The following is a 24,345-nucleotide window of genomic DNA, read 5'->3' on the forward strand; positions in this document are numbered from 1 at the left end:
AGGATCCTACAAAAAATACTACACTGATCTTAATGACAACATATATTTGCACTTTCTCTTCAAGTTGGGTGTTATGAAGTCAGCTACCTCTGCCCTCAGAAAATCCCGGAAGAAGCTGTTTAAGATGTTTCTCTTGATAGTCTCTCTTCTGATTCAAGAAAGAAGGTAACATAGTGGTTAGTTAAGGAAAATGGTAAAATAGAGTTGATGAATCTACACACCTGAAAAAAGTTCACGCTTCACTTTTTTAGAGTGTCTATGATGTGTCAGATACAGGCACAGTGCCTCCACCTTGTCTATCCACTTTCTCTCTCAGCACCCTTCATAATAACCCTTTGTGGAAGGCATTATTATGTCCACTTGATATTAGAAGAAATTAAGAGAAGTAAATATGTACTTTGTATAATCTTCCTTAATTGTGTTACTTAAGTGTCATGATCCATGCTGGAGTCTCATCTTCCAAAACAGCACAGCTTTTAGAGTACACAGATGGACACTCCTAGGAGTTTAATTTTCTGTAAGTACAATAGAGAGTGCTAACTGAATGTCAGGTACTTGACAAATAGTATTCATATCATTCTCAAAACAATCTACGTGGGGAAGACTGCTACTCTCCATCTTCCAGATGGGGAAACCAATGTGTGAGGGAATAACTTATCTAACATAAACAGCACAGAGGATGGCCTCAAACCCCAATGGTCACAACCTTTTCAGGGCAGTAAGGCCATGGAATATGCTGACATACGTTATTGTCTGTACTGACTGGGATGTTAACTACTGAAAATGTAAAACTTAATGTTCTACTTTGTTTCCGTGACTTAGCATTAAGGGGGAAAATACCCAGGATATTAAATTACTGTCCAGAGCTCCACACAGCCCTGAAATACTGCTTTCGTGTCCCATTTCCTACGTCACAACACAAAGTGACTGAGATCAGAAGGAACTGGTCAGTTTATAACAATATGTTAGCAGAGGAGATTCTTTCTGTATTTAAACACCAACAAAAATCGAGTAACAGCATTCTAATGAAAACATTATTCCTTCAATTCACCTCTAATTTTATTAACATTAAAAGCTTTCACAAATTTTCTATTTCCCAGGACAGTTTTTTAAGGCTTATCCATAGAAAACTGCTCTGAGAGAGAGCTGCTCTAAACAACACACCATACTGTATATTTTCAATACAAAAACATCACTCCCACCTCAAAACAGATAAGAAATAGTCTACTCTACATGAATGCTCATAGCCTATAAACACAAATGCAGGTTACTCAGGACATGTTATACTCTGAAAATGCTTACATGATTTTTTATTGATTGCATCTTAAAGAAAGTCATAAATTGAGTTATTTACCAAACACATTTTATAAGATACTATGTGTATGTGAAAGCTAATACTTTTTGTCACATAGCATTAGAAAATCTCATTTCTAGTGTCTGGTAAATATGGGGCTGAGAAGACAGGAAAACAGTCTTTAGGAGAGAGAAATAGTAAATCCCCTAAGGAATTAGTCCTCCAATTATATCAAATTCACCAGCCTTTTCCATCTGGTTTCGACTTCACTTTTATCCCACACTGTGAACTTGACATAACATTTACCTGTGACATAATGGGAATATTATATCTAAAGTTAAAATAGTCAAAACATAGTATGGCCTGAAGAAGTAAAGATAGCAGTGGGGGAAACAGACGTTTTGGCTGACCAATCAGATTCTTTGCTTAGATCGTATATTTCCCCTTTGTCTACAGTCATCTGCACTGTGTGAAATACTTGGATGTTTAGAGTTTGAAATAATTTGTTATCCTCTAGTGCTAGTTTGCCTTCTGAAAAAATTAATCCGATATTTATAAACTCATGAAGAGTGATCAGTTCTAAGGGAGATTTACAATAATATCTAAGTTATTATAATTCTCATTTGCTATTGATAATTTTAAGCATCATGTTATGTCAGTATTATTAGGCATTTGGGGATATTTCAGAGGAATTCTGATAATAATACACTACAACTTTAAAACACTTGTTAACCAAGTTGTCTTATCCCATGAAACAAGGATAGAAACAAAAAACTAGACTCATAAATCAAGATTCCATAGGCTTTTGTAACATAATCAAATCTTATTTATTATTGTCTAATTGGAAAGGGAAATTGGGCTATAACAGGAGTCACTTTGTATGATTGTTCACTTTCCCTTACTAGCAAATGTTATTATTATGAAAGTTTTTAATAGCAATTAAAGTATTAAATTTTATGTAATCAAGAAATATGGGCTCTCACATTATGAAAAACCAAGAACATAGACAATGGAGATGGTTTTGTGCAATTTGGACACAAAAGAGTCAACAAAACCTTTGAGTATTTCTAAGAGTCAAAGTTCCTCTGAGATGGGAGAAGTCTGAGTGTGTCATAGGGTTTCTCGGAGCCTTGACACTACTCATTTTAACTGTATCTGCTGCATTTATCTCAGACGATTTTAAATTCATTTTTGTTGTTTTTAATTATATGTATGTTGGGAGATGTGCATATGAGTGCAGATATCTACAGAGGCTGGAAGTGTCATCTCCTCCTGAAGGTAGAGGTCGAGGTGATGCTGAGTCATCTCTCCTACCCACAGAAATCATCATTTATAACAATAATCTAATTGGTTGAACACAGTTAACATTTTTCCTTTTTTCTTAATAGGAAGTTCATTTGGTTTTCTCTCTAAGAATTTGGGTATAAGAAAGAGGTACCCCTAAAATCAGATTCTTCTGGAAAATTTTAAACATCTTTGTTAATTTAAATACTAGCCTTTTATTCAAGTTATTTCAAATAATAAGAGTGGGTAGTGACAAACCTGAATCTTTTAAAATATTAAAGTGGATTACGTAGGAGAAAGCACGAAACTATGACAAAAACATGATTAGTGAAAGAACATTATAACCTCATTTGTAGATTTATTAAATATAAGGTTATATAGGGCTGGCAAGATGGTTCCATGGGTAAATGTGCTTGCTGTCAAGCACATATACCCATGCAAGCACATATGTGTACACACACAATAAGTAAATCCATTAATGTAAATTTAAAAACAAAATTAGCATGATCTTTATCATTTAGGAGCATGTCAAAGAAAATTCAAAATATTTCAAACAATTTTTTGAAACACTAAATATAAAAGTATTTAAAAATTGTAACAAAATCAGAGTCAGTAGAAATGTTGCTAGAGTGGTTTTGACTTAAGCACCTTGGGATATTGAACTGTTGATGTAATTGAAGATGATTATCACCTACCTTTTCTGAAGTTTATGTGGCTATGATATGAAGACATTAACACATGTTTAGGATAAGAAATACAAATCTAAGATTATTTTGTCTTGAAATTTTGTGGCATAGGAAGTGGTTAGATGAACCATATAGGATTGTTTTCCTGTTTATTTGAGGAAGACTTTGATGTGGGGTATTTTTCAATCAATGAAATCACCTTGTATTATTTTTATTTCTATAGTTCTTTTTCTCCCAAGACCTCACTGTGGAAATTCTGTAACCAATTCTAAACTTTTCATTAGGTTTTAAGGCCTCTTACAATACTGTATGTCTCTGTGTAATACCATTGGTAGGTCCTGTATTCCTGTATTTTATTTTTTTGGAACACCATATTATTTTATGAGGAAATTTCCATTGTTTTCCAAAATGGACAGATCTTAGATTCAGGCTAATTATTAGACTGTCTTTAGCTGAGGAAACCAAAACCTTCAGGCAGTTCTGAAAAGTATCATCATTTATTGATTTAACCATAAATCTAGAAGACTGAAGATCAAAGACACACTGAAATTTTGTATAATATGCAAAATTTCACATATATACTTTAATATTAAAATATTTATTAGTTTATTATTTTGGAATTCCATACATGTATATAATGTGTTCTGTTCACACGCAATGGCCCACCTTCTTTTATTCCTCTTTCTTTTCAACAACCTCCTTCTTATCAACAAGTCCTTCCACCACTATGATATATTTTTGTTGTGTGGTCCACTGGGTTTAACCAGAGCCACCAGTGTGGGGATGAGTATAGAGCTATTGACTGGAACATGAACTCCATTACTGAAGACAAGGACTTCCCCTCCTTGATACCGAGTTGATGATGAGCAAACTATTCTGTTTCCTGTTTGGGCAAAACTTGAATTCCTTCAGCTATTTCTAGGATATTCAACAATTTCTGGTACCTTTACAGCTCACAGACAGATGAAAACCCTCAGCAGCACCAGTAACTCCAGCACCATCACTGGCTTCATCCTCCTGGGATTCCCCTGCTCCAGGGAAGAGCAGATCCTCCTCTTTGTGTTCTTCTTCATTGTCTACCTCCTCACCCTCATGGGCAATGCTTCTATCATCTGTGCTGTGCGCTGGGATCAGAGATTGCACACCCCCATGTACCTCCTGCTGGCCAACTTCTCCTTCCTGGAGATCTGGTATGTCACCTCCACAGTTCCCAACATGCTGGCCAACTTCCTCTCTGACACCAAGGTCATCTCCTTCTCTGGGTGCTTCCTGCAGTTCTATTTCTTCTTCTCCCTGGGGTCTACAGAATGCTTTTTCCTGGCAATTATGGCCTTTGACCGCTACCTTGCCATCTGCAGGCCTCTACACTATCCTGCTCTTATGACTGGGCACCTCTGTAACATCCTTGTGATCAGTTGCTGGGTGCTTGGTTTCCTCTGGTTCCCTGTCCCCATCATCATCATCTCCCAGATGTCCTTCTGTGGATCCAGGATTATAGACCATTTCCTCTGTGACCCAGGCCCTCTGTTGGCCCTCAGCTGTTCCAGAGCCCCACTGATGGAATTTTTCTGGCCAATAATAATGTCTCTGCTCCTTTTTGTTCCTTTTTTCTTCATCATGGGATCTTATATGTTGGTCCTGCGAGCAGTGTTTAAAGTTCCTTCAAGAGAAGGAAGAAGAAAGGCCTTCTCCACTTGTGGACCCCATATAACTGTGGTTTCTCTTTTCTATGTATCAGTGATGGTCATGTATGTGAGCCCAACCTCTGAACATTCAGCTGGAATGCAGAAGACTGTGACTCTGATTTATTCTGTGGTTACTCCACTCATTAATCCTGTAATATACAGTCTAAGGAACAAAGATATGATACGTGCAATGAAGAAGCTTTTGAAAACATGAAAGTTAGAATTTTAATCAAACTACACATTTGATTGTGTAGGTATATAATGTAGAATATTATTCAACCACAAGAATGATATAATAGCATAATTTATAGCAACAAGGATAAAATGGGATAATATTGTGTTAAGTAAAATAAAGTCAGTGAAACACTGAATGTTCTCATTTATGTGTAGAAAGTCTTAAATAATGAAGAGGATTAGGAAGTGTAAAAAGATGGAATATGGTTAATGTTTACAAGGGGTGCAGTGGGATAGTTATTCAATATCTGTGTTTGATATTGGAATAAGATATGTTTGACACATGTTAATTCTGTTTCATATAGATTGGCTGAGGTTCCCAACATAAAAAATACAATAAACATTTTAATAAACATGATACTGATGAAAATTACCTTGATATAATATGCATTGTATTCATATGCTGAATGTTACCCTGTACTTCACAAACATGTACAATTATTGCATCAATTAAAATGAAAATGTAGATCCAGGCATATTGGAACATGTCTATAATCCCAGAATCTGTGAGTTGGGACAGAAGGATCAGAATTTCAAAAGATTTTGGCTACATAACAAGATCATGTTTCATAAAACAAAATAGAAGAACATGGTGATTTATGCCTGTGATACTTACATTTCTTGTTGCTGTAGTAAACACCATGACTAAAAGCAATTTAGGAAGGAAAAGGATTACTTGGTGTACAGATTATAATCCATCATTGAGGAGAACCAATACAGGATCCTAGGGAGGAAACTGGAGGCAGGAACTGAATCAGAGACCATGAAGGAGTGTACTTGCTGGCTTGCTTTCCATGATGTGCTCAGCTTGCTTTCTTCCAAAACCCAGAAGCACCTGCCACTTTGAGTGGGATTGACCCTCCATATTAATCATTAACCAAGAAATGTCACACAGACATACCCATAGACAGTCTGATTGAGGCTAATCCTAGGTGACTGTAATTTATGTCAAGTTAACAAAAACTAGCCAATACATATGATCCCTTGTCAGCTTGACACACAAACACATTACTATTAAATAATATTTCCTTTGTTTATCCCTAAGCCATCATATTAATATAATAATAAAACATGTACTCCAACTTTTAAAACTCCAATATTATTTTAAATTTTTCAATATTTTAAAAGTTCAGTGCCTCTTTAACATATCCAAAGATTCTTGATTGTGGGTCCACATAAAATCCAAAATAAATTCCATGCTTGTTTTTTCATTTTCCTTTGGGAATTTTATGCAGGATTGTATTCACAGTATTTCCATCCTACCCTCTCCCATTTGTAACTCTTCTTAAGCCTCCAATCCCTCACAAATCCATGACTACACACACACACACACACACACACACACACACACACACACACACACACACACGTGTATTAATGCCTGATGAGTGATTTAATGTTGTTCATGTGTATATGTGTTTAAGCATGATCAGTTAAGGTTGGATAATGTGTCATGGAGTTTGTCCCTGGAGAAGAATAATTCTCCCTCTCTTAGCAGCCATTCATTTCCTATGGCTCTTCCTCTAGGGGTGAAACTCTGTGACATCTCCCCCATCACACTGAGATTAACTGGTGTTCTCATTGTGTGTGTCTTGTTAAAATTTCATGGATGAAACTTTCTGTCATATATGAAAGGCACTTGTTGCAGATGTTAGTCCTCTAGCTTTTACCATCTTTAGGCTACCACTTCCTCGATGTTCCCTAAGCTTTAGATGCAAGGGTTATGATGTGGAAATATCTTTGGAGGTGGGTACCCTGTGGTCAGGGGTTCTATGAATTTTGACCAGGTGTAGTAGAGGGGCTCCATCTACTACAAAAAGAAGTTTTTTTGATGAGGGGTGAGAGTGATGTTTATCTGTATACAAGGCTAGGTATTTAGAATGCAGTTGGGAATCATACTGGTTTAAGAAAATGGCAATATTAAATTTTCTTCTAGGATACATAGCCTCACCAGTCATGGGGGTTGTCTAGGTTCATAGTACCAGACATGAGTTTCCTTCTATTTAAAAGGCCTAAAATCCAATTAGGGGACTACTGGTTAACCTGAAGACATAAGGGATGCTATTACATATTTGGGGATACCTTGCCATAGCCGTTGTTGGGTTTCATAGACCCTACAACTTGATAAGACTACTGATTGTTTTTCTCCCTTGGCAGCTTGCACAGCACCTTCCAATACTAGGAGAGCTAGTCCTCAGGGAGGAGGCTTGTAGGTCAGTTCCAGCTTGAGTCATCTAACTCCTGTGTCTTAAGGGTGGGGTGTTTCCCTGCAGCTTTTTCAATCATCCTCAGTGTTCTTTATCCCTTCTTCCCCTACCTCCTTCAGCATTATCATCCCTCTCACCTCCTGAGACAAAGTCCCTGTCCCATTTTCTCCACTTCTCCCATCATAGCACCTATGTTCTGCTATCTTACTTTCTGGAGATCCTCCCCCACTCTCTTTTAATCCAGGTTGTATAATCACATCTGAAAATTCAGAGTCAGGATCACTGAAAAAGAGAGAACATGTGACACTTGTCTTTCTGTGTCTAAGCTGCCTCACTCAGTGAAATTAAATTTGGTTCCATCCATTAATCTTCGATTAATCTCTAAATTTCATGATTTCCTTTTTTTGCAGCTGAATAAGATTCCACTGTGTATATGCACTGTATTTTCATTTTCTATTCATCAGTTGAAAGATGCTTATGTTGTTTTCCTCTCCTAGATATAGAGGTTTGAATGAGAAATGTCTCCCATAGTCTTGGACGTTTGAACACATGGGTCCCAGTTGGTGACACTGTTTGAGCAGTTTTACATAGCACAACCTTGCTAGAAAATGTAGGTCACTTGGAGATGTGCTTTGAGATTTAAAAGCCTCACCTATATCCAGTTTATTCTTGCTGCTTTTGTTCACAGTTTGATGTGGTGATATAGTGTTCCCCCAAAATATTGTGCACCCTAATAAACTTATCGGGTATCAGAACAGAGAAGCCACTAGATACAGAGGCTAGAAAATGGTGGCACTCACACCTTTAATCCTAGCATTCTGAAGGCAGAGATCCATCTGGATCTCTGAGTTCAAAGCCACACTAGAAACAGCCAGACATAGTGATTCATGCCTTTAATCTCAGGAAGTGATGACAGGAAGCAGAAAGGTATCTAAGTTGTGAGGACCAGGAACTAGCCTTAGTTAAGCTTTTAAGCTTTTGAGCAGCAGTTCAGCTGAGATCCATTTGGATGAGGACTCAGGAGCTTCTAGTCTGAGGAAACAGGATCAGCTGAGGAACTGACAAGATGAGGTGGTTGTGGCTTGTTCTGCTTCTCTGATCTTCCAGCATTCACCCCAATACCCAGCTCCAGGTTTATTTTTATTAATAAGACCTTTTAAAATTCATGCTACAGTTTGAAGATGTGAGCTCTCAGCAACTTGTTTTTGAAAACAGCCTGATGCTTGTTTTCATGCCTTTCCACCATGATGAACTAATATCTCTCTGAAACTGTAAGCCAGAATATACTCTTCCTTCTATATGTTGCCTTGGACATGATGCATTATAAGGGCTATAGAATAGTAACTAATACAGTAGCTAGTTGAGTAGAGTAGAACGGTCATGGTTGCCCCAGTATCTGTAGAGTAAAATGTTAAGTTCTTAGGGCATATGTGAAGGGACAGTATAGCCTTTTGAGAGTTCTCCACACTGATTGCCAGAGTGGCTGCAATCAATTTGCAGTCCCATAAACAGCAAATTTGCGTTTCCCTTTTCTGCACAAGCAGTTGCATTTGCTGTCAGTTGTTTTCTTGATCTTAGATTTTCTGACTATAATGAGATGAAATCTCATAGTAGTTGTAATTTGGATTCCCATGATTGCTTACAATGTTGAATGTTTTTTGAGATATTTCTTAGCCATTTCTGTCTTTTCAGAACTCTCTGCTCAGACAAAAGACCATTTTTTAATGGAGTTCTTTGTTCTCTAGACCCTGTAAGGTTTTTGTATATTCTGGATATCTATGTATCCTTTATCAGATGTACAGTTGTGTGTTCATTACACTTATTATTTCTTTTGCTATACAAAAGCTTTTTACTTTTATGAGGTCCCATGGGTCAATTGTTAGTTTTGATTCTTGATCAAATAGATTTCTATTCAGAGAGTCCTTTTCTGCTCCTATATCTTGCAGGATACTGCCTGTTGTCTTCTAGCAGCTTTGGTTTCACATTGAGGTTTTTATCTTTCAAAAAATTGTACAATATATTTTGATCATATTCCTTCCCTCACAAACTCCTTCCAGATCCTTTTCATCTTAACACCCACTGAACTTTACATGCTTACCCCTCCTCTCAAAAAGTAAAAAAAATAATAATAAAGAAAGAAAGAAAAGTAAAGGCACACCCACACCCACACCCACACCCACACACACACAAAGAAACAAAACCATGGAGTCTCATTTTTTTGTTGGCTCCTGGACACGGGGCCCTTATTGGGGAGTGGTTTATATATCCAATGACACTCAGTTTGAGAAAATTGATATTCTCTTTCCTAGAAGATATCTATTGCAAATAGCTTCTTGGTTATGGGTGGGATTTTGTGTCCACTTCTCCTTCTCTGTGCTAGGGTTTTGTTCGATTTCAACTTGCACAGTTTTCTGCAGGCTATCACAGTCTCTACGAGTTCTTACTTGTATCAGCCCTGCTATGTCTGAAAAACACTATTTACTTGGAATTTTCCACCACCACTGGCTCCTGCAATCTTTTGACCTCTTCTTTTTGCCCAGATCCCCCTGTCTTGAGGGGAGAGGTCTGATAAATACATCCCATTTAGGGCTTAGTTCTCCTAAGTCTCTCAGTCTCTAGGCTTGGCCCAGTTATGGGTCCTGTGTTAATTACTGTCTACTGCATGAAGATGGTTCTCTGATGAAGGTTAAGCAATGTTCTGATCTGTTCTATGTGTACAGCAATATGTCATTGGGAGTCAACTTATTGCTATGTTCCTTTAGCAGAATAATAGCAGTAGGTTTTCCCCTAGGCCCATGACCTATCCTGTCTTAGGTTCTTGGCCACTTTAACAGTGTCAGGTATGGGTTTCATTTTATGGAGTGGACATTAAATCCAATGAAAATGTGGTTTGTTTCTCCCTTAACTTTATGTCACTATTTCACCTGTGTATCTCACAGGCAGGTTGCTTTTGTAGATTTCAGAGTTTGTAGTTGGGTGATATCAGTGATGACTTTTCTCATCTAATAGCATGCAAATGATATTTCAGCACTATGAATGCCAGCTAGTCAGTCAGGGTGAAACTTCTATTGGGAACTAGCTCAATTTCTCCATGTTCAGTGACCTAAGTAAGTGGTGTCTTCAGCAATAGAGACTGTCAGGTTGTGGAAGGTAACCAATGACATATTTGATCCATTTGGAATTTATCTTTGTGCAGGGTGATAGATGTGGATCTAAGTTTACTCTCCTGTGGACGAATGTCCAGTAATCCCAACACCCATTTGTTGATGGTGCTTATTTCAATTGCAGGTTTCTACCTGTTTATGAAATATGAATTTGACATGACTATATATATTGGGGCCATATAGTTTTTCCCATGATCTATGTTTTGGAAAATCATGAATATATCCCTACTAACTAAATTCTGTATAAATAAAGAAACACTCTGGCTGCTAGTCAGTCAGGCTGCAAGATTTTCCTGACCACCATGGCCTGGCTCACTTCCTTCCCCCGCTGACTCCTCTCTGCAGGACCCATCCACCACCTGGGATGGCTCCCAGCAGGATTTGTCATAGATAGTCTTTATTATGTTGAGTTATGTTCCCTCCAGTCCCATACACTCTTGGAATTTTATCAAGAAGCCTTGTTGGATACTGTCAAAGGCCTTTTCTGCATCTGTTGAGATGATCATCTTATTTTTTGTTGGTTTGTTTTTAAGCCTATTTATTGAGTTACATATGTTGAAAAATCCCTGCATCTCTAGGATAAAGCCAACTTCATTGTATGGGTGATCTTTTTCTATATATACCTGGATTCAGTTTGTTAGTAATTTATTTAATTATTTTTGTATTTATGCTTACCACCCCATAGTTTTGTTGGTTTATTGTACCTTTACCTGATCTTGATATTAGAGAAATACTATCTTCATAAAAGGAGTTTGAAAATGCTGGTTTTTTTTTTTTTTTTTTTTTTTTTGTTTTTGTTTTTGTTTTTGTTTTTTCGAGACAGGGTTTCTCTGTGTAGCTTTGTGCCTGTCCTGGAACTCACTTGGTAGCCCAGGCTGGCCTCGAACTCACAGAGATCCGCCTGGCTCTGCCTCCCGAGTGCTGGGATTAAAGGCGTGCGCCACCACCGCCCGGCGAAAATGCTGTTTTTGTTTCTCTTTTTAAGTGATTTGTTTTATAGATTTTTAAATTTTTATTATTAAGAAATTTTCTATTCATTTTACATACCAACAATAGATCTCCCTCTCCCCCCTCCTCCCAACCCCCTAGCCTTCTTCCCCAACCTACTCCTCATTCCCATCTCCTCCAGGTCAAGGTCTCCCATGGGGAGTCAGCAGAGCCCGGAACATTCAGTTGAGGCAGGTCCAAGTCCCTCCCCGCTGCACCAAGGCTGTGTAAGGTGTCCCACCATAGCACTGGGCTCCCAAAAGCCCTCTCATGTATCAGGGATGGTCCTATCCCACTGCCTGGGGGACCGTTAAACAGTTCAAGCTAAACAACTCTCTCAACTATCCAGAGGGCCTAGTCCAGTTGCATGGGGGCTCCACAGCTATTGGTCCACAGTTGATGAGTTTCCACTAGTTTGGCTGGCCATCTCTCCATGTTTTCCCATCATGATCTTAATGCCCCTTGCTCATAGAATCCCTCCTCTCTCTCATTGATTGGACTGCTGGAGCTTGACCTGGTGCCTGGCCTTGGATCTCTACATCTGCTTCCATCAGTTACTGGATGAAGGCTCTATGATAACGTTTAGGGTATTCACTAATCTAATTGCCGGAGTAGGTCAGTTCAGGCACCCTCTCAACTATTGCTAGTAGTCTAAGGTGGGGTCATCCTTGTGAATTCCTGGGAACTTCCCTAGAACCCTGTTTCTCCTTGTTCCCATGATGTCTTCATTTATCATGGTATCTCTTTTCTTGCTCTCCCAATCTGTCCCTGTTACAGCTGGAACCTCCTGTTCCCTTATGTTCTCACCCCCCATCTGTTGCCTTCCATTATCTCCCTCAACCCCAGTTTGCTCATGTAGATCTCATCTATTTCTCTTTCGATGAGTGATCTATGTGTCCCTCTTAGAGTCTTCCTCGTTAGCTAGCTTCTCTTGAGCTGTGGGTTGCAGTCTGGTTATCTTCAACTTTACATCTAGTATCCACTTATGAGTGAGTACATACCATGCTTGTCCTTCTAAGTCTGGGTTACCTCACTGATGGTGATATTTTCTAGTACCATCCATTTGCCTCAAATTTTATAATATCATTGTTTTTTTTCTGCCAAGTAGTACTCCATTGTATATATGTACCACATTTTCATATCCATATTTCGGTTGAGGGGCATCTAGGTTGTTACCAGGTTCTGGCTATTACAAATAATACTGCTATAAACATAGTGGAGCATGTGTCTTTGTGGTATGATTGAGCATAGATTATTAAATCTACTTTAATCCAAAATAATCTGATAATCTCAAAATAGTTTACATTGATATGGATTTTAATTTATTGATACAAATTTAAAGTCAATTTGTTATATTGTATGCATAGCTTTACTCTTGTTTAAGGTATTATGTTTATGCAGCTGTCCAAAATGTAATGTATAATTTTAAAATGCAGATTAATAGTCATCTATAAAAGTCAAACTTATACCCATATTAGTTATGTTTTCTAGGTATACAAAGTTATAGTTCAATTAGGTAGTTAATCTTCAAACACTTCAAAGACCTACAGCATATGGCATTTAAAATGTGTTAAGAATTTAGACTTTTCTTGACAGTGAGACATGTCTGCTCCTGTTAACACCAATTACTTCAAAGAGGATGATGGTCATCAAAGAAACTCTTCATGGAGTTTTCTTTCAATGTGGCAAAGCTAGTCAGTCATTTGGACAAGAAACTGTTCTTGCCTGGACTGCTTGACACACTATGTTGTATAAACTGGACATGCAGGATACATATGAAATAACCACTAAACTTTCCCAACACAAGGTGGGATGGTCCTTCAGGGTTCCTTCTTCATAGAAGTAACTGCTACACATTCTGCAGGACATAGAGAAAAGCAAATGATGAGCTTTACCAATATAGGTGGGGCAGTCCTTCAAATTTCCTGTTTCACTGAAAAAGTCTGTCATATACCCTAGGCCTGTAGGCTTAAGATGGATGAGCCAACATTACAGAAGAACTTTGGGTGACTGTCCAAGCAGCCAGATGTCTCGTCACACTAGAGTTTGGGAAGTTGCTTGCAATGCACTTCCTGTTTACTCAGGTAATATTATATCCTTCTGGGTTCTTTGATGGATGTGAAGAATAGATAGTTATAGTTTTCCTTAGTTATGATAAAAGGTAATTTAGATATGAAACCTTAGATTCTCAAAAATAGGATAGATGATAGAATATTTTCTTTCTTTGCCAAATACAAATTGACTAGATATTGTGGTGATATTTTATTTGTGTTCTAATATATAAAGCTTACTTGGAGATCAGAGGAAAAAACCAGCCACCTTATTAAACATAGAAGTCAGACAATGGTAGCACATACTTTTAATCCTAGGATTCAGGAGGCAGAGATTCATCCAGATCTCTGTGAGTTCAAGGCCACATTGGGAACAGAGCCAGGCATGGTGGCACATGCCCTTAAATTCCAACACTAGTTAACCATAAAGGTCTGGAGACAGACAGGAAGTGACAAAGCTGGGCAGAAAGAAGAAGTGATGTAGCTGGGTGGAGAGAGGAAGTGAGACAGAAGGGATATAGGCGTGAGTATACAGGAAGTGGCTCTCTGGAGGCTGAGGAGTTGGTGAGATGAGGTTGACTTGTTCTATTCCTCTGATCTCAGTGTTCTCCCCAATAACTGGCTCCAGGTTTTCTATTAATAAGGTCTTTTACCTTTGTGACACAAGATATGGCAACTGTAAATCTTATTGATAACTGTTTTGTTATATGTAATTTTACAATGTTGAAGTTAAAACTTTCCCTTTTGCTTAGACAAAATGGGGGAAATGCTGTGGGTTGCTGTTTCTATATACTGTGAATATGTATTGCTCTCATTAGTTGATAAATAAAGCCATTTTGGCCAATAGCTAGGCAGAGTAAAGTTAGGCAGTACAATCAAACTGAAGATGAAGAAGGGCAGAGTCAGGGCAGAGGCTAGCCAGCCACCAAGGAAGCAAAACATATAGAAAATGAGGTAACAAGCCACAAACCATGTGGTAGAATGCAACTAAAAAATATGAATTAGTTTAAATGTAAGAATTGATTATTAATAAGCCTGAGCCATTGGCCAAAAATTTATAATTAATATAAATCCCTGAGTGATTATTTGAAAATGGCTATGAGATGAGGCAGGACAGAGAAAAGCCTCTATTTATAAAAGACCTTTTTTTTTTTTTTTTTTTTTGGTTTTTCGAGACAGGGTTTCTCTGTGTAGCTTTGCGCCTGTCCTGGAACTCACTTGGTAGCCCAGGCTGGCCTCGAACTCACAGAGATCCGCCTGGCTCTGCCTCCCGAGTGCTGGGATTAAAGGCGTGCGCCACCACCGCCCGGCTATAAAAGACCTTTTTAAAGCAGCCATTTGGAAACCTACAAGTATAAAATCTTCCTAAAATATGTACATTTACATTTATAAAACGAGCTAAAATGGTGTCACCCTATTATGGAATGACAAAATGCCTTCTATACACAACAGATTAACAAATAAAAAGCATAGTGCCAGGAATAGGTTACTTCTTTTGGAGTTGCTGGACAGAGTGGTCCCATATACACCTCAACATTAAAGGATAAAGACATTGCTTTTATTTATCCACCAGACCATGATGGTAAGACCCTATTGCTAGAGACACCACATATTTGAGTCAGAGAACATGGAGAAATCAAGATGGAACTGACCTAGAAACTTCATTCCTAATGGCTAGCTTTCATTATACAGGTAGGTGCTAATCATGCTACCAGAAGAGAAACAAATCATCAGTCTTACACAGCTGTGATGTCTCTGAGGTACAATAATGACCAGTCTGGCAAGACTTGATCACAGATGCAATAGTGGCACAAAGTCTTGGGAATAACCAACCACTTTCTTGTGGTGGTATTGTGTTCCCCAAGATATTGTGTACCTTAATAAACTTATCTGGGGTCAGAGAACAGAAAAGCCACAAGATACTTAGGCTAGAAAATGTTAGCACACGCCTTTAATCCTAGCATTCCAGAGACAGAAATCCCTCTGGATCTCTGTGAGTTCAAGGCCGCATTGGAAACAGCCAGGCATGGTGACTCACGCCTTTAATCCCAGAAAGCAGCCTTTAATCCCAGGGAGTGGTGGTAGAAAGCAGAAAGGTTTATAAGGTGTGAGGACCAGAAACTGTAAGCATTTGGCCTGGTTAAGCATTTTGGCTGGTTAAGCATTCAGGCTTCTAGCAGCAGTTCAGATGAGAGCCATTGGGATGAGGACACAGAAGCTTCCAGTCTGAGGAAACAGGACCAGCTGAGGAACTGGCAAGGTGAGATAGCTATGGCTTGTTCTGTCTCTCTGATCTACCAGCATTGACCCCAATAACTGGCCTCAGGTTTGATCTTATTAATAAGAACTGTTAAGATTCATGCTACACTTTCTTGTTATAGTTAAGACCTGCTCCACAAGGCAAAACACATACTAACATGGTTATCAAGCCAAGAACCTGTATTTAGTGAGATTCTAAGTCCTATAGGAGAATTCTATCATTCCTACTATCATTCTGCTAAATGGATATGATATTAAACTGATTGCTAATAACTTATTGTTATACCCACAGATTAGTGCATTTCTCAGCCCATATCAGAGAAGCTACCTTTTTCAGTAGTTGGTTATTAACACTTAGATCCACAACTGGGGGAGATGCAGAAAATAATAGACTGTGGAATTCTCCTCCCTAAATGGCAACTCTGTATCACACCCTCTCCTTCAAAGCCTTGGGAATAATTAGAGACAGTGAGGGTAGAAAAATTAAGAGACAGAGGCATGGATGACTATAAAAAAAAAATGCTTCCTAGATACAGCAGGGCAATTGCATGTATGAGCTTGCAGTGGTTGTGATAGCATGCAAAAGTCCTGTGTGTTCAAGCTGGACAAAATTCTAGCATGGAAAAAGAAGTTGAGAGTGAAGTCTGTCCCCTATCTTAGGAGCTATTGGCAGCTGATAATTGCTAGGAGAGGGAGAATCAGTTTCCTTTAAGAGTAACTGAACCATCTTCAAGTGGAAGGCCAAACATCCAAGAGTATAAGGACAACACAGATTGGACCTGATGGGTTTAAAAGAATAGGACACAAGGTTGAGTACAAAGGAAAGTAGATAGATCTGGTAGGAGTTACTTAGAGTGGTGAATATGATCAGCATACACAATTTCTCAAAGAACTAATGGAAACATGTCTTTGTTGGGGTTTTTATTGCTGTGAAGAGACACCTTGTCCATGGAAACTCTTATAAAGGAAAACATTTAGTTGGGGCTGACTTAGAGTTAAATGGATTACTCCATTACCATAATGCCAGGAAGCATGTTGACATGCAGCAGACACAGTGTTGGAGATGTAGATGAGAGCTCAACATCTGGATCTGAATCAGCAACAGCAGGAAGAGAGGTTGACACTGGGCCTTTCTTGAGTTTCTGAAACCTTAAAGTCCACCCCCAGTGACACACTTCCCCGAACTAGGACACATCTACTCCAAAAAAGCCACACCTCCTAATAGTGCCACTTCCTGTGAAATGAAAATGGACCTATAGGTGGTATTGCCATTCAAACCATCACAAGACATAAGAAAGAAAAAATATTGAAAAAGAAAAATATTATTTTACTAGGGATGAAGAAGTCTTGATGCTCAATGAACCCAAATGGCAGTTTTGTGTACCTTGAGGCAGAATGACCATAGTGTCCCCTATGAGTTTCCCCCTGAGTTTCCTTGGATCTGGTAAATTACACACAAAGTCATGATTCTACAGTGGGAGTACTGTAATTCAGGAGCTTTGATTGCAAAGAGAGAGAAGTCACTATGATGGTCCACATAATGTGAGATTTTTGGTGAAACTTCAAAGACCCATCCACTAGTTGTCCAGTTAACCTCTTCCTAGAAGGGAGGAAGACCTGTCATCATAATCCACAACTGAAGTCAACTTGTCACAAGACCAACAAATAAACATCTGTAGTATCACCTTATATAAGACTTAGTTATTATATGACAAGTACCCAGAACAGATCTGGTGAGTGAAGGTAAACATAACAATTGCCTCTTAAAGATATCTAATAGGTTAAGACTAAACAAAATGAATTACTTCCTCTACTCCTGGGTGAAAACAAGAATTGGAAATTAAGACACAATGCCCAGAGGACAGAGTGAGCAAGGGAATAAGTAGTAGAGAGCTGTGTCCTGACACTGTTTTCTAGAATAAAAGAATCTTCAAAGAGCAAAGAACATGCCCTGTTTAAAATCCCAGGATCCCACAGAAGATACTCCACTGATCTTCATGACAACATATTTTTGCACTTTCTCTTCAAGTTGGGTGTTACGAAGTCAGCTACCTCTGCCCTCAGAAAATCCTGGAAGAAGCTGTTTAAGATGTTTCTCTTGATAGTCTCTCTTCTGATTCATGAAAGAAGGTAACATAGTGGTTAGTTAAGGAAAATGGTAAAATAGAGTTGATGAATCTATGCCCCTGAAAAAAGTTCACACTTCACTTTATCAGAGTGTCTATGATGTGTCAGATACAGGCACAGTGCCTCTACCTTGTCTATCCACTTTCTCTCTCAGCACACTTCATAATAACCCTTTCTGGAAGGCATTATTATATCCACTTGATATTAGAAGAAATTAAGAGAAGTAAATATGTACTTTGTATAATCTTCCTTAATTGTGTTACTTAAGTGTCATGATCCATGCTGGAGTCTCATCTTCCAAAACAGCACAGCTTTTAGAGTACACAGATGGACACTCCTAGGAGTTTAATTTTCTGTAAGTGCAATAGAGAGTGCTAACTAGATGTCAGGTACTTGACAAATAGTATTCATATCATTCTCAAAACAATCTACATGGGGAAGATGCTACTCTCCATCTTCCAGATGGGGAAACCAATGTGTGAGGGAATAACTTATCTAACATAAACAGCACAGAGGATGGCCTCAAACCCCAATGGTCACATCCTTTTCAGGGCAGTAAGGCCATGGAATATGCTGACATACGTTATTGTTTGTACTGGCTGGGATGCTAACTAGGGAAAATGCAAAACTTAATGTTCTACTTTGTTTCTGTGACTTAGCATTAAGGGGAAAAATACCCAGGATATTAAATTACTTTTGTCCAGAGCTCCACAAGCCCTGAAATACTGATTTCTGTGTCCCATTTCCTACATCACAACACAAAGTGACTGAGATCAGAAGGAACTGGTCAGTTTATAACACTATATTAGCAGAGGAGATTCTTTCTGTATTTAAACACCAACAAAAATCGAGTAACAGCATTCTAATGAAAACATTCTTCCTTCAACTCACCTCTAATTTTATTAACATTAAAAGCTTTCACAAATTTTCTATTTCCCTGGGCACTTTTTTTAAGGCTTAACCATAGAAAACACTTTGAGAGAGAGCTGCTCTAAACAACACACCATACTGTATATTTTCAATACAAAAACATCACTCCCACCTCAAAACAGATAAGAAATAGTCTACTCTACATGAATGCTCATAGCCTATAAACACAAATGCAGGTTACTCAGAAGGACATGTTATACTCTGAAAATGCTTACATGATTTTTTATTGATTGTATGTTAAAGAAAGTCATAAATTGAGTTATTTACCAGATACATTTTATCAGATGCTATGTGCATGTGAAAGCTAATACTTTTTGTCACATAGCATTAGAAAATCTCATTTCTAGTGTCTGGTAAATATGGGGCTGAGAAGACAGGAAAACAGTCTTTAGGAGAGAGAAATAGTAAATCCCCTAAGGAATTAGTCCTTCAATTATATCAAATTCACCAGTCTTTTCCATCTAGTTCCGCCTTCTCTTTTATTTCACACTGTGAACTTGACATAACATTTACGTGTGACATAATGGGAATATTATATCTAAAGTTAAAATAGTCAAAACATAGTATGGCCTGAAGCAGTAAAGATAGCAGTGGGGAAAACAGACGTTTTGGCTGACCAATCAGATTCTTTGCTTAGATCGTATATTTCCCCTTTGTCTACAGTCATCTGCACTGTGTGAAATACTTGGATGTTTAGAGTTTGAAATAATTTGTTATCCTCTAGTTCTAGTTTGCCTTCTGAAAAAATTAATCTGATATTTATAAACTCATGAAGAGTGGCCAGTTCTAAGGGAGATTTACAATAATATCTAAGTTATTATAATTCTTATTTGTTATTGATAATTTTAAGTATCGTGTTATGTTGGTATTATTAGGCATTTGGGGATATTTCAGAGGAATTCAGATAATAATACAGTACAACTTTTGTTAACAAAATTGTCTTATCCCATGAAACAAGGATAGAAACAAAAAACTAGACTCATAAATCAAGATTCCATAGGCTTTTGTAACATAATCAAATCTTATTTATTATTTTCTAATTGGAAAGGGAAATTGGGCTATAACAGGAGCCACTTTGTATTATTGTTCACTTTCCCTTACTAGCAAATGTTATTATTATGAAAGTTTTTAATAGCAATTAAAGTATTAAATTTTATGTAATCAAGAAATATGGGCTCTCACGTTATGAAAAACCATGAACATTGTCAATGCAGATGGTTTTGTGCAATTTGGACACAAAAGAGTCAACAAAACCTTTGAGTATTTCTAAGAGTCAAAGTTCCTTTGACATGGGAGGAGTCTGAGTGTGTCATAGGGTTTCTCGGAGCCTTGACACTACTCATTTTAACTGTATCTGCTGCACTTATCTCAGATGATTTTAAATTCATTTTTGTTGTTTTTAATTATATGTATGTTGGGAGATGTGCATATGAGTGCAGATATCTACAGAGGCTGGAAGTGTCATCTCCTCCTGAAGGTAGAGGTCGAGGTGATGCTGAGCTATCACTCCTACCCACAGAAATCATCATTAATAACAATAATCTAATTGGTTGAACACAGTTAACATTTTTCCTTTTTTCTTAATAGGAAGTTCATTTGGTTTTCTCTCTAAGAATTTGGGTATAAGAAAGAGGTACCCCTAAAATCAGATTCTTCTGGAAAATTTTAAACATCTTTGTTAATTTAAATACTAGCCTTTTATTCAAGTTATTTCAAATTATAAGAGTGGGTACTGACAAACTTGAATCTTTTAAAATATTAAAATGGGTTAGGTAGGAGAAAGCACAGATTTATGACAAAAATATGATTAGTGAAAGAACATTATAACCTCATTCATAGATTTATTAAATATAAGGTTATTTAGGGCTGGCAAGATGGTTCCATGGGTAAATGTGCTTGCTGTCAAGCACATAGACACATGCAAGCATATATGTGTATACACACAATAAGTAAATACATAAATATGAATTTGAAAATAAAATTAGCATGATTTTTATCATTTAGGAGCATGTCAAAGAAAATTCAAAATATTTCAAATAATTTTTTGAAAATCTAAATATAAAAATATTTAAGAATTGTAACAAAATGAGAGTCAGTAGAAATTTTGCTAGATTGGTTTTGACTTTAGCTCCTGGGATATTGAACTGTTTATGTAATTGAAGACGATTATCACTCAACTTCTTTAAAGTTTATGTGGATATGACATGAAGACATTAACACAAGTTTAAGATAAGATATACAAATCTAAGATTTTTTTGTCTTGAAATTTTGTAGCATAGGAAGTGGTTAGATGAATCATATAGGATTGTTTTCCTGTTTATTTGAGGAAGACTTTGATGTGGGGTATTTTTCAATCAATGAAATCACCTTGCATTATTTTTATTTCTATAGTTCTTTTTTTCCAAAGACCTCACTGTGGAAATTCTGTAACCAATTCTAAACTTTTCATTAGGTTTTAAGGCCTCTTACAATACTATATGTCTCCATGTAATACCATTGGTAGGTCCTGTATTCCTGTATTTTATTTCTTTTGGAACACCATATTATTTTATGAGGAAATTTCCATTGTTTTCCAAAATGGACAAATATTAAATTCAGGCTAATTATTAGACTGTCTTTCACTAAGGAAACCAAAACCTTCAGGCAGTTCTGTAAAGTATCATCATTTATTAATTTAGCCATATCTAGAAGACTGAAGATCAAAGACACACTGAAAATTTATGTAATATGCAAAATTTCACATATATACTTTAATATTAAAATATTTATTAGTTTATTATTTTGGAATTCCATACATGTATATAATGTGTTCTGTTCACACTCAATGGCCCACCTTCTTTTATTCCTCTTTCTTTTCAACAACCTCCTTATCAACAAGTCCTTCCACCACTATGATATATTTTTGTTGTGTGGTCCATTGGGTTTAACCAGAGACAAAAGTATGGGGATGAGTGTAGAGCTATTGACTGGAACATGAACTCCATCACTGAAGACAAGGACTCCCCCTCCTTGATACTGAGTTGATGATGAGCAAACTATTCTGTTTCCTGTTTGGGCAAAACTTAAATTCCCTCAGCTATTTCTAGGATATTCAACAATTTCTGGTACCTTTACAGCTCACAGACAGATGAAAACCCTCAGCAGCACCAGTAACTCCAGCACCATCACTGGTTTCATCCTCCTGGGATTCCCCTGCTCCAGGGAAGAGCAGATCCTCCTCTTTGTGTTCTTCTTCATTGTCTACCTCCTCACCCTCATGGGCAATGCTTCTATCATCTGTGCTGTGCGCTGGGATCAGAGATTGCACACCCCCATGTACCTCCTGCTGGCCAACTTCTCCTTCCTGGAGATCTGGTATGTCACCTCCACAGTTCCCAACATGTTGGCCAACTTCCTCTCTGACACCAAGGTCATCTCCTTCTCTGGGTGCTTCCTGCAGTTCTATTTCTTCTTCTCCTTGGGGTCTACAGAATGCTTTTTCCTGGCAGTCATGGCCTTTGACCGCTACCTTGCCATCTGCAGACCTCTACACTATCCTGCTCTTATGACTGGGCGCCTCTGTAACATCCTTGTGATCAGTTGCTGGGTGCTTGGTTTCCTCTGGTTCCCCATTCCCATCATCATCATCTCCCAGATGTCCTTCTGTGGATCCAGGATTATAGACCATTTCCTCTGTGACCCAGGCCCTCTGTTGGCCCTCAGCTGTTCCAGAGCCCCACTGATGGAATTTTTCTGGCCAATAATAATGTCTCTGCTCCTTTTTGTTCCCTTTTTCTTCATCATGGGATCTTATATGTTGGTCCTGCGAGCAGTGTTTAAAGTTCCTTCAAGAGAAGGAAGAAGAAAGGCCTTCTCCACTTGTGGGCCCCATATGACTGTGGTTTCTCTTTTCTATGGCTCAGTGATGGTCATGTATGTGAGCCCAACCTCTGAACATACAGCTGGAATGCAGAAGATTGTGACTCTGATTTATTCTGTGCTTACACCACTCATTAATCCTGTAATATATAGTCTGAGGAACAAAGATATGAAACATGCAATGAAGAAGCTTTTGAAAACATGAAAGTTAGAATTTTAATCAAACAACACATTTGATTGTATAAGTACATACTGTAGAATATTATTCAACCACAAGAATGAATAAATTGTGTAATTTACCACAACATGGATAAAATGGGAGAACATTGTGTTAAAAAATAGAGTCAGTCATGGGAATTCAAATACTGAATGTTCTCATTTATGTGTAGAAAGTCTTAAATAATGAAGAGGATTAGGAAATGTAAGAAGATGGAATATGGTTAATTTTTACAAGGGGTGCAGTGGGATAGTTATTCAACATCTGTGTTTGATACTGAAATAATGTATGTCTGATGCGTGCTAATTCTGTTTCACATAAGATGGCTGATTTTGAATGTTTCCAACATAAAAAATATAATAAACATTTTAATAAACATGATACTGATGAAAATTACCTTGATATAATATGCATTGTATTCATATACTGAATGTTACTCTGTACTTCATAAATATGTCCAATTATTGCATCAATTGAAATGAAAATGTAGATCCAGGCATATTGGAACATGTCTATAATCCCAGAATCTGGGGAGTTGGGACAGAAGGATCAGAATTTCAAGAGATTTTGGCTATATAACAAGATCACTTCTCATAAAACAAAATAGAAGAACGTGGTGATTTATGCCTGTGATACTTACATTTCCTGTTGCTGTAGTAAACACCATGACTAAAAGCAATTTGGGAAGGAAAAGGATTACTTGGTGTACAGATTATAATCCATCATTGAGGAGAGCCAATACAGGATCCTAAGGGAGGAAACTGGAGGCAGGAACTGAATCAGAGACCATGAAGGAGTGTACTTGCTGGCTTGCTTTCCATGATGTGCTCAGCTTGCTTTCTTCCAAAACCCAGAAGCACCTGCCACTTTGAGTGGGATTGACCCTCCATATCAATCATTAACCAAGAAATGTCACACAGACATGCCCATAGGACAGTCTAATTGAGGCTAGTCCTAGGTGACTGTAATTTATGTCAAGTTAACAAAAACTAGTCAAATCATATGATCCCTTTTCAATTTGACACGCAAACACATTACTATTAAATATTTCCTTTGTTTATCCCTAAGCCATCATATTAATATAATAATATAACATATACTCCAACTTTTAAAACTCCAATATTATTTAAATTGTTCAGTATTTTAAAAGTTCAGTGCCTCTTTAACATATCCAAAGATTCTTGATGGTGAGTACACATAAAATCCAAAATAAATTCCATGCTTGGTTTTTTCATTTTCCTTTTGGGAATTTTATGCATGAGGACTGTATTCACAGTATTTCCATCCTACCCTCTCCCATTTGTAACTCTTCTTATGCCTCCAATCCCTCACAAATCCATGACTATACACACATACACACAC

General features: G+C 37.6%; 2 protein-coding genes across 2 annotated transcripts; both read left to right on the plus strand.

Moving 5' to 3' along the window:
- Positions 1–4,212: 4,212 nt before the first annotated feature.
- Positions 4,213–5,163, plus strand: LOC128108002 (olfactory receptor 11G2-like). Its single transcript, XM_052734328.1, has one exon. The coding sequence runs from the start codon at positions 4,228–4,230 to the stop codon at positions 5,161–5,163; it is 936 nt and encodes a 311-aa protein (XP_052590288.1). The 5' UTR covers positions 4,213–4,227.
- Positions 5,164–22,020: 16,857 nt separating this feature from the next.
- Positions 22,021–22,971, plus strand: LOC128108003 (olfactory receptor 11G2-like). The gene has a single exon (XM_052734329.1). The coding sequence runs from the start codon at positions 22,036–22,038 to the stop codon at positions 22,969–22,971; it is 936 nt and encodes a 311-aa protein (XP_052590289.1). The 5' UTR covers positions 22,021–22,035.
- The last annotated feature ends 1,374 nt before the right edge of the window (positions 22,972–24,345 follow it).

Source organism: Peromyscus californicus, unplaced genomic scaffold (assembly GCF_007827085.1).
Source record: "Peromyscus californicus insignis strain IS unplaced genomic scaffold, ASM782708v3 Scaffold_12__1_contigs__length_115047231, whole genome shotgun sequence".
NCBI classification, from domain to species: Eukaryota; Metazoa; Chordata; class Mammalia; order Rodentia; family Cricetidae; genus Peromyscus; species Peromyscus californicus.

Bases quoted from the DNA above. Each gene is read 5' to 3' on its own strand.
- LOC128108003 (XM_052734329.1), top strand. From the start codon at position 22,036: ATGAAAACCCTCAGCAGCACCAGTAACTCCAGCACCATCACTGGTTTC.
- LOC128108002 (XM_052734328.1), top strand. From the start codon at position 4,228: ATGAAAACCCTCAGCAGCACCAGTAACTCCAGCACCATCACTGGCTTC.